Here is a 12,101-nt window from a genome sequence, read left to right as displayed (position 1 = left end):
CTTTCTGGAAAAGGTTATTGACCTTAAGACATAAACACATTTCTATTTTCCCCTGCATTATTTTAGATATTCGTAAAAGATCTGAAATTGTAGATAAACCCTTACATTTATATATCTTAAGGCCACATAGCAATATCTACAAGTCCTATTTATTCAAGCACGTCTGGTTGAACACGAGTTCTTTTTTTCTGATTTTATTGGGTATCTTTTCTATTCGCCGAGCGGTCTTTTATTTCGACTGGCATGTTGTATTTTTTTAAAATTTTTTTTTCACAGTGATCACCACTTATCAAGGCCCGGAAGCCACTCAGGGATAAGGGTTATTGCAAGTACATTACGTTAGTGGGGAGATTTGATGAAGTGTTTACTTAAGGGAGCGGTTCATTAGGAATTTGTTAACGTTGGACTTGAACACATCCAAGTTGTAGTCCGGTGGGAAGCAGGCAGACGGAACAGAGTTCCACAGGCGTGCAGTTTTAAGAAAGAAGCTTTGTTCATGGAATCCGCGTTTTGATTTAGGCACAGATATAGAGTGGGGGAAATTTTTCACAGTGGATTCAGCTAGACGGGTGTTTTTCGTGAAAGATTGGCGAGGGGGGACCAGAGATTGGAGTTCAGACGAGCACCTGCCATGGAAATAACGATAACACAAGGATAGGCTCGCAACGTCTCTTCTGTAGGAGAGAGGTTGCAAGGTAGAGAAAAGGGCATCCCCCCACTAAGCCACGAAGTCTATTTTGTACTCTGTCAAGGCAGGATAGGCTGTTTTTATATTATGACGCCAAAAAGTTGTTCGGCTGTATTCTTCCAAGCGCTTTCTATCGGTACCCATGATCGTCAGGAGCGATTGTTTTCTTTATTTCTTTCTCATTATTTAACCTATTGTTTCAAATTGTTAGGACATCCTTGGGATTTGAGAATATTCTTTAACTAAAACTCCAAATTGAGGACATTCTTAATAAATTTTTAATTGGAAATAAACCGATGTTAAGTCCTCGACTAATCGATAAAAGAAACCTTTTTGGGAATACCTGAAAAGGAGCGTATCCGGAACTTTGATGGAAGTTCCGGCATCATACTGCCGGTCAAGCATGTAACTGGACCTCGTCTCGTTCTCTAATCTGGACACCTAGAGAAAAAGGAAAAATAAATATTAATAAGGGAACAATGTTGGAGGGGATGCTAGGGATGACTTAATAGCACTTTTGTCCCTTCTATCTACATACTCCCAACTAACTCTACAAATAAAATCCAGCCCTTCCCTAGTTAGCACAAGTGCTTTACCACTGTCAGACCTCCGGCGGACACCAGAGTCCTTCCGCCTGTGTTAGTGGAAGGCGTCAAAGAAAACAATGAAGCTCTTCCGGCGCCGAAGGAAGCCCTCGTAGCAGGCTCTGAGTTCCCCCCGGAATGAGTGGCTAATACTCAACCGCGCCCAAGCAAAGATTGCCAAAACACAAAAACAACTTGCAGAAGTGGAGCTTGTTACAGGGCGCTTGGTGTTCCTGCGCGCAGACATACAGACTATAAACACGTCCTTAGCGCCATAATCGAGGCATGCTCCGATGCTGACCAGAGGTAGGTCTCGGACACTGTCAGCAATTGGCCTCGAGAAGGAGTGAAACGCTATGATAAACGGATCAATATCTCCGTGAGTGATACATCTAACCGACAACATTAAGTTGCAGTTAACTCTCTGCAAGATGTTACATATGATATTATTCCAAAATAACCCGGACAACGCAGAGTAAACGTGCTAGTAATATATAAATTACTGTTACAAAGAAAAAAACTTGGGCACGTTTGCATTTTTAGTAAGGGGTGCCCCGAGCAATTAAAAATAAACTAACCGCTTGCAAAAGAGAAGGCAAAGTCTGGGAGGATAGACCTCATAGAACTGAATATGGTTAGCAACATACCGAAGACAACGGGGGAAACCGTCATTACAGAAATGACCTAGGCTAGGCACAGCTAAAACGGGAGGAGGGAGTAAGAATTTATTGACGGAGTCTCTTTAAAAATGTACCAAAAAAAAATCAAGTAATTGCCCAATCACTACGAAACTTTCACCGATTATTACGTGAAGAAGGAACTTATAACTGTACTCCCTCCCCCATAGACATACGTATGACGAGATCCCTGGCGACACCAGATGATCTTGCTTTTCAAATAGCGGATGGGAGAGGATGAGGTATGGGGGGACATACTGACTCTTGGTCAAGGAAAAACAGATGTTTATGAGAGAAGAGAAAGGAATATATATTTTGATGGGAAATAAATATGATAATGAGATTCTCGAGTTGGCAGAAAAAGCAATACAGGGTCACCAGCCGGAAATGTTTGACCATTCACTCATGGAGATAAATAGTTGTCGCTTATCACATCAGGGCCGGGGTGGGGTCTTTAAGAGAAAGACAAACGAGAATTTGTTCCGATATAATGGCTGTTAAAAATCTTACCAACGAATGTTGAGTGACATGGTCGACCTGGAGGTGACTAATTACATAAGTAACACCTCAGTGCAATGAGGGTTAAAAATTGGTATAGATAAAAGCCGAGAGAAGGAGTAGAAATTAGGGAAACAGAGAGAGGGAGAGGAAAAGGGAGTACAAATTGATACGATAAAAGAGAGGGAGAGGAAAGGAAAGAAAGAAAGAATAACTCTAAAAAGGTGGAAGGAGGAACAACTGATTTGATAAAACCAAGACACTTGGCTAATTGGGGCCTGTTTTCGCTGATCCCTTCCCGTGGACTGACGGTAGATGAAGAACGGAGAACTTGGTAAAAGAAACAAAACTGCCAGCCCCCTAAGTTGCATTACTAGGTCAGTGTGGAACTATTACTTGTCAAATCAAAGACAATAAGCAATTCTATGTTAAGAAAACCAATTAAGTTTTTACTTTCTTTTCTTTGATTGGAACGCCGTTGTGAATGCAATATATTTCTCCGATAGCCCAGGTGACGGTTGGAAGCTGATTTGAAAGCAGAACCGGAAGGAGACCGACGACGACCCGAAGACGAATTCGACCACTTGAAACCACGGGTAACACCACAGGTATCGGCTACAGGTGCATTTCAATCACGAGCCTATGCACCTGAGCTGAGCTGCACGGAGGCGTTACATATGAACCTTTTTTGTCTATAAATCCCTATCTATTTTTGTGGTTATAAATACGCTTAAAATAATCAGCCGAAACTGAAAATGTAGTGTTTGGATGTTGATTGTAGATAAAAAAAAATTTAATTAAAAAAAGCACTTGTGAACGTATCAGATTTTAAGGTTGAAAATCCGAATTTTGAAGTGTGAAATTCGCTGAATGTTAAAAATTCTTTCAGATTAGTGTGTGTGTGATATATATATATAACACATACAAATTACGAAAAACGTTACTTTTAAATGTTTGAAAAATATTTTTAGTGATCGCAATATTGCTAATATACTATTAAATAGTAAATGCTTTAAGAATCGATACCAGATTAAAAAAAACACCGATCAATAATTGCGCATTTTGCTAAAAATACGATGATTTCTTTCAGCAATTTGTCGTTACATGATATTAACTTGGCTATCGTAGACCATAACTTTGTATCACAACTTTTCTCCCCTTTTCCAAAATTACATCAAATTCTAATGAAAGTCTGATAAATTATGCGATTAAAAAAAACAAAAAAAAAAACAAAAAAAAACAAAATTTTATATGGTTTATGGAAAGTTTTATATTGTTTATAAAAACAAGTATATGGTTCACAGACTACGAAAGGGAAAATGAAAATTATGGAATTAAAAAAAAAATAAAAAAAAAAAAAAGACATTCAATTTATGAAAAAAGAATTTATGGTAGATGTATAATAAAATTATCAGAAAGCAGTTTCAGTTTATTTTTATTCACAGGTATTTACTAGGAAAAATTTAAAGATGTATAGAAATTAGTGTGAAGGAAAAATATAAAATGAAAATATTGAAGGTATTTCACCATAAATGGCGTTTGAAATTATGTAATTCACTTATTTTAAAAAGAGATAATTGCCTTTTTGGTTACATGAAAAAATATTTTAAGGGTAGGCGTGACCACAAATGAAAAGGGGGGGTATGTCATCCATCGTTCTTGATGAAGACAAAACATTGGTTTGAGGGCAAAGATCAGTGTACAATCCGTTCTGATTCTACATTTAACCTATCCTCGTTCAATGAACGAGAAATCTTTCCAGACTGGGTAATTTTTTTTTTTGTTCTTATACACTGACCCATTTTTAGGGAGTCTGATTTTCCCTACATAAAAAAACGATCTTATGTCTAACTCAGCCCTTCTTGGGAGGCAAATTGGAACATCACTGGTTTGTATACTATCTGATGCTCGAACTTGCGCTTGACCTAGTTGAAAGTGTGAGGGAATTGCATCTACCACACGTTTCGAAACCCGAGGTCCTGATAGCAAGACAAGGTCAAGAAGACCAAACGTGATACATGCAGGAGTTATCTCCAATACATACGGCGCCTAGCATTCCCAAAATGGTCACCATCTGATACTGGCCAGCCTCATCGTAGCTTAACTTTGGAGGTTATGTAGGCAACAAAAATATGTGTCTCTTATGAAAAAAGAAAAACCTTTATAAAGTGGATTCTTCGCTTAATCGTCAAAACAAACGTTAAAATTATATGGAAATTCACAGGACTAAAGTTCATTTAATCCTATAAATGCTACCGCAGTTCTTCTAAACTTTTTTTTTTAATTTTGCCACGCGAAATCTATAGAGCGAGATGAAAGATGGAAGCATTTGAAATTCATGCACTTATGTTATCTTTGAATATTCTTGTAGAAAATCATCCGAAATCTTAGACAAAACAAAACAAAACCAAAAACATTTGATTCAAAAACCTTTTCAAATTAAAAAAAAAAAATGTTATTCATTGTGACAATGGTGGTAAATTAATTTTTTTTTGGAAGAAAAATTTTTGGGTTTGTATTACTGCACACAGATTCGAAAAAGTTGTCAAAAATTTTTTTTATATATATATATATATATATATATAATATATATATATATATAACAAATAAATGTTATCAAAGGCAAGATAAGTTACTTTTCTACCTAACTGGATATATTTTTCGTGTTTTTTATTCAATGTAACATGTTTATTCAGCTCGAAAAGCATAGTGTTCACCGATGTATTGGAAAATTCAAAATGGCGCCCGACACTCTTTAACACGGTAAGTTCAGGAAAAGATGTTATAAATAATAAACTAGACAAAATACTGTTAGAAATTCGCTCATTATATGTTACCGTGACATAGCTTGACATATTCGGTGTTTTTTTAATAGTATTTTGTCTAGTTTATTATTTATAACAACTTTCCCCAAACTTACCATGTTAAAGAGAGTGTCGGGCGCCATTTTGAATTTTCCAATACATCGGTAAACACTGCATGTTTTTCGAGCTGAATAAACATGTTACATTGAATAAAAACACAAAAAATGTATCCAGTTTGGTAGAAAAGTAACTTATCTTGCCTTTGATAACATTTATATATTTGTTTTTTGACAACTTTCTCGAATCTATGTGTACAGTAATACAAACCAACATTTTTTTTTTTTAATTCTATTAAAAATAGAAAATTTTATCTTTCTGGAAAAAAGTTACTAAAGAATGGATTTTAATAGATTTTATTTTATTTATTTTATGCCGTGCCTAACCTAGACTTACTTTAGTGCGGAGAGAAAATCTCCCGACAGGGCCATGGACCACAGCAGAAGAATTTCAAACCGACGTGGGTATAACTTTTTTTTTTTTACTTCTCGCCCTTCATCCATCAAGTCAAAGATTTCTCGTCTTCCGATATGACAAAAATACCACACTTGTCTTAGCCCGAAAACAATGTTAAATTTAAAGTTTCAGAGAAAAGGTATAAAAAAAATAAAAAGATTGATCATTTTGTATTATTTGGACTACTGATCAAAGTCTCCTAAAGGAATATATATAGAATTGTATAGAATTCAATACAATATGGGAGCCATTAATTATAAATAAATGGCGTCACCATTACGCATGCGTGTGATAAGAGTTATTGAGAACAAAACATCCAAACAGATGGGCAGGCCACGTAGCCAGACAACAAAACGGCTGGTTAACATAAGCCAAAGGGGAAACCAAGAACGCGGTGGAGGGAAAACCTGATACAACACATGGGTCCTACGTGGATTGGTTGGTTGTTTTACGACATATCAACCTTTTTCAGGTTATTTAATGCTGAATCTAGTTATTGAGGAATAATTTTTAATGGAGTATATATTTTTTTAAAGTCAGACTATTTAACCCATAGTTGGGACCCTAACAGGTACTACCACTCCAGGTCAGAGTGGACCTGGGAGCAATGGCAATTAAAGGGTGGCTCCACACTCCCAAGGCCCGCAAGGTGGGGCCCTCACCATCGGATATAGTTTTAGGTCATATCCAGGACCTACGGGGAAGCGGATAGCTCAGGTCAAAGATAGCTGGCTAAAGTCCAGGGAGGAATTCTTCATCGAGTGATAAACCCCTTATATGGACGTAAGGGGAGCACAGCTTAAAAATGGCTCTTAAATTTCTAAAAATTTATATTTGAATTCAGCATAAAAAGTCGCGCCCTAAAAGGTACTACGTAAAATTCGGTTCTAAGTGACAGATATAGAATTTGATAGTTCAATCCTCAATGCAGACGATACTAATACTCAGGACTTCTACCCTGTCATGGCTGGCGGAATGAGAGCATGCCACCCTTGTCGATTAAATAAAGGGCTCCGTTCGAAATTTCCTCAGTTCAACAAGATACACCTAAAGAAGGTCGGAGATTTCATTGATCGAAGTGTTCCGGTTCCGGTACTTAATCCAAACATAAAATGAAATAGATATATAAATCACCATCCCATCCAGACTTATTCTGAAGAAAAAAAAAATCTTATGACAGTCAATATTGAATGTATGTCTTGTGCAGTTTCTGACGTTTAAGAGAGGACACTAAAGTTGGTTTGCATTAGTTTATAAATGTACTTTAAATTTGATCGTCGCTGTCCTGTGCGCCTGTGCGGTGTGCGCTGATCGCCACTCTAATGTTAAAGGTGGATAACTCCTTAAAATTATTTCAGAGTTATCTTTCCTTGCCTTTAGTCAGGTAGATTTCCAGATATTTATCTTGCGCTGATTTTCTATGAAGCCATTTTTACTGTTCCAAATGAATCACTCACCTGTAGAGCCTCGTTAGCAAATACGCATTTCAAACGAATTTACTGCATTAAAGATTCCGAACACAAAATTAAGGGGAAATAACTAGACAAAAATGGCAGATCCAAAAATGTAAAAAATTTGACCCCTCTTTTCAAATAATTCACAAAAAGAAATCAATCTATTTCAATTAAATTAGGCACGGCCAAAAAGTGAAAAGTTTTTATCGAATTAAAATTTATTAAAATCCATTATTCTTGAGATACTTTTTCCAGAAAGATGAAACCCTGAATTTATATGAAAAGCAGAATATAATTTTATTTTTAATAGAATTTAAAATTTTCCAAAATCACCATTCGCTGTAGTGTGTTTCGATCGCTAAAACAATTTTTTTTTTTACAAGGTTTTGAACCATTTTTTTTTTTTTTTTTGCTATATTTTGTTTATTTTTATAAGTACCTGAATTTCAAGTAATTCCAACGTTTTATAATCACTATAGGTTTGCGTAGCGAAATTAAAAACAAAATTTAATTATAGTGTAAAATTAAGTATGAATGCCTGGACGAGAAACTATTTGGCCATGTACTTTTTGACATTTGATTTGACAATTAAGTGAAGAGTTTAATTCTCCCCTTACACACACATCTATATATATGTTTGTGTTGCCTTAATAATCCCCGACGTTAATCAACGATGAGGCTGGCCAATACCAGATGGATAATCATTTTGGGAACGCTAGACGCCGTATGTATTAAAAAAAAACTCCTGCATCTATCACGATTGGGCCACCATAGGTGAATAAACAAGAAATTGCCGAAGGAAATTATCGTATTTTTTTTTAGCAAAGTGCGCAATTATGTATCGATTTATTTCCGGTATCGATTCTTCAAAGCATCTATTTAATGGTATATTAGCAGTATTAGGCTAACTCAAAGAAAATTAATTTTTTAAAGATTTAAGTGTTTTTCGAAAAAATAATATATCTTTGTTTTTGCTAATCTGAAATATAATTTACATATTCAACGAATTGCATATTTCAAACCAAGACGAAAAAAAAAAAAAAATAAAACATTCAAAATTCGGATTTTCAACCTTAAAATCTGATACGTGCGCATTCGTTTTTGTTTTATCTACAATCTTCACCCTCCCCACAATACAATATATTTTTCTTAGTTAATTTTCCAGTTAATTTTAAGCATATTTGTATCCACAAATATAAGGGTGGTGTGGTGGGGTGTAGGCAAAAAAAAAATTAAAAAATTCGATTATGAAAAAGTACAAAGTTTCTTCACTTAAAATTCGATGAAAATTTCGTATTGATTGGAAAATTACTTGATTTCTAGATTTTTAAAAAGACTCCGTCAAATACTTCCTTTCGTTTTGGCCGTTCCTATAAAAATTGTTAATATTTGTTAACGATCACTGAATCTAATGAACCCATTTTATTTTTTAAATGGGTTAGTTTTATTTTACGGCATATCAAGCCTTTTCAGAGTTATTTAATGCCAAATCCAGTAATTTTGGAAAAATTAGAATTAAAGTTCTTCAGGTCTTCGAATAGTTATTCATGAAGTTTAGTTTAGTTGTTTTGTAAAAAAAAAAAAAAAAAAAAAAATTTGTATAGCACGAGTTTTGTAAAGAGGAAACGGGGGAGGGATCAATGTTTTGGTCAGGAAGCCAGTATCTCCAGACAGCCCGATCTGATAGCACAATGTATTAACACCCAAAGCCAAAAATGGACCAGGGAACAACGGTAACTAAGAGGTAATTCCACATTTACTTCAGCCCCCACCCCCAAAATAGGACTTCAGTCATACCTAGGACTGTTAAATGCTGATTATTTTGTGTAGACAAAAAAAAAAAAAAACACTAAAATTATATTTAAAAAGTACCATTAAATCTTTATACACGTTTAGAAACATTTTTCAGAGATTTTTAAATTTGATGGCGTCCTCAGTGAACTTTTCTTTTTACTCGCCATGTTTTTTTTGTGTTTTTTTTGTTTGATTTTTTACACTAATATTTTTTCACGCATAGTTCCCCCCCCCCTTTATAGATTAACTTTGGGATTTTATTTTTCATACAAAATTTATGCGTAAACTTAAGTTATAATCTTTTAAGAACCTTAGTAGTGTTTGTTTTTACAGAGACTTTTGCATGTACCCAGAAATATCCGTACATTTTTTTTTTAATAATCTACTTATTGTTCCCATTTACTTGCCTCCCAACGATATGTAGTTAACTAAAGATGATCATCCCATAAAAAACGAATGAAAAAAAAAAAAGGAATTAAAATGAATGTTTAAAAAGAATATGCAAATTAGCTAGATCTTTTGCAGATCAATGCAATTCCACGACCCATATATAACAAAGTTGTATTTTCTTTAAATTAATAGAAAACGGTTTTTAATCAATACATAAGACCCAAATTTACAAGACTATGGATTAGGCATTGTTTATTCAATATTTTCACACCCACACAAAAAATAATAAAAACAGTGCCACAATTTTTTTTTTCTTCTTCAAGATTACATTCAGCTTAATTTTTTATGTGTAAAATTTTATTTTCTTGCCTGAATGAACGTGTAATCTTCAATGAAATAATTTTTATATAACCTTGGGGGAAGAAAATTCGAATTATTAAGCAAAAACACAGAAAAATTTAATTTTTAAAATGGTAAACGGTAGGATCGTACGGTTGCACGGCTGGGGGTGGAAAGAAAACCAGTCGCTTTTGCACAGCTTCCTCTCCCAACCACCAGACGTTATTTTCTGATAGCCTCTTGTGATTTGACATTTTCGGCTCCTGTAGAATTCGTGCATTTGTTTGCACGAAGCCAGAATCTCGCTTTTGGGGGTTAATTAAACTATTTTTTATTTGTACAAACAAGGTGTTTGAAGGAATTCAATATCTTAGTATTTACTAAATAATTTTGGAAATAGTTCTGAAAACTAATATTTATCTTTCAACGGATTTTACAATGAATTTATTTAACTTCAAAATTTAACTGAAAACGTCAATTTCTGAATGTCACCGTGAAACATTTTTCATAACTTTTTTTTTTTTTTTGCGAATCGTAGCCATTACGAGATTAGTTTTAGCCTCGGTAGTTCGACTAGAATTGTATCCGTTTATTAAAAAAGGTGGATCAAAGGTATAGTTTCCCCATAAAATAGGAAAACAAGTGAAGCATGCATGGTCCCCCGTGAATACACAGTGAACAAGGCATAAAAAATGACTAAGTTCAGCATTGCCCCTCCCCTCTCTCATTTAGGCCCAAAAGTTTCCAGGGGACGTCAAATCTTAGCGATTATGAACAAACGGTGCAGTTTGAGGCCTTAACATGTAAATTTGAGTTCTGCACCATGAAAAAAAAAAAAAAAAAAAAAAAAAAAAATTAAGTCCATCATTTGGCCCCCCCCCCCATTTAGCCCTAAAATGGTAAGGCTTTAACATTTAAATTTGAGTTCAGCACCATGCAAAACTGCTAGATAGACGTACAGAAAATTTTGGATAATTATGGTAAAAAATTAAAATAAAAAAATATGGAGTGTTTTTATTAGCACTCAAAGAGCCCCTGGGGCACCCCCCAAGAGTTATCGAAATATAGACAAACAAAATTATATAGAAATCAATTAGTTAAAACTTTCCAGAAAGTTTTATAAAAGTCAAGGCATCAATTTTTTTTAAGCACAAAAGTGTAAATTTTAGCCATTTTAACTCAAAAGGCATTTTCGAGGGGGGGGGGGCAAAGTTTTCCCAGTTTATGTTTAATGCTTGTGCAATATTAAAAAAAAAAAAAAAAAAAAAAAAAAATCCCAGGCGTATTTATTAGGTACGGGCAGACAACGATAGGGGGGGGGACCTAGTTTTGAAAGCCGATTTATAATTTTTTTGTAAGTTTCCGACTACTTTTTGATTGTATTTGAAAAATTAAGGACTAAAATTAATTTCCAAAAGGGGGAAAAAATATTTGTACGCGTGAAAAAATAAGTTATAAAAAATATTTTCCCGGCGAGTTACTCAATTCAGTTAAATGTTGAAGTTTAATAAATTCATTGTAAAAATCCTTTAAAAAAGAATATATATTAATTTTCGTGGTCTATTTAAAACATAATTAGAAGTCCTAAAATATTGACTTAAAAAAAACTTGTTTGTACAAGACAAATCAGCCCAAAACCGAGTGATTCTGTCGTCCGCAAAACGCAACAAACTAAAGCTTTTCTAAACACGGAATATACGGAGGCCCAAAATTTCAGCGAGTCGAAAGACTGAAAATGACGTCATGTAATTAAAAGGGAGGAAGGGGTGTGAATCCCCCTAGACTTGCATCCGTACATTCCTATTCTGAATGTTTGTATAAATTTTCCCATTTTTTAATTTAATTATTTTTCTATGTTCTTGTTACTTTTTTTAAAATTATTTTTCAATATTATATAAATATTACGTCGAAAGTTTCACATTCTTGCGAGCAAGGAAATTAAAATCTTGCATATAAAAATATGCGAAACCTGTAATTAAAGTAGAAATATTTTTTGTAATTATAATTTTTTGTGTGAAAATGTTAAACATTGCTTAATTTAATAGTTCGAGAAATTAATTTTTCTTCGAGTTATATAGGATTCATTAATACGGGCTTTAGGGGCATTTTTCGTAATGTTCCTGCAAAAATTATTTTATTCTTATTGTTATATATTACGATGCTTTTATATATAAAAAACACAAAAAAAAGCAAAAATAAATTGTGTAATTTATTTACTACTGAAAACCATAAGTTCAGTAACGGTATTTTTTGTTTAAAGAAAATTATACATTTTCACTAAGATTTAAATAAAAATAATTAGTTCATTATATTCCGCGATCATTATTTGATAAATACTGAAAATTTCATTAAAATTGCTT

General features: G+C 34.0%; 1 protein-coding gene across 1 annotated transcript in view; it reads right to left on the bottom strand.

Moving 5' to 3' along the window:
* LOC145260218 (uncharacterized) overlaps positions 1–12,101 on the bottom strand; it is a 53,788-nt gene that overhangs the window by 15,673 nt on the left and 26,014 nt on the right. The window contains exon 7 of the mRNA XM_080118044.1: positions 1,032–1,129. Coding sequence (XP_079974170.1) covers positions 1,032–1,129 — 98 coding nt within the window. The remainder of the gene's footprint in view (positions 1–1,031; positions 1,130–12,101) is intronic.

The sequence above is a fragment of the Euprymna scolopes genome, chromosome 36 (genome assembly GCF_053919585.1).
Source record: "Euprymna scolopes isolate OS-2025 chromosome 36, ASM5391958v1, whole genome shotgun sequence".
NCBI lineage: Eukaryota > Metazoa > Mollusca > Cephalopoda > Sepiida > Sepiolidae > Euprymna > Euprymna scolopes.
This window is presented reverse-complemented; position numbering and strand designations above follow the sequence as displayed.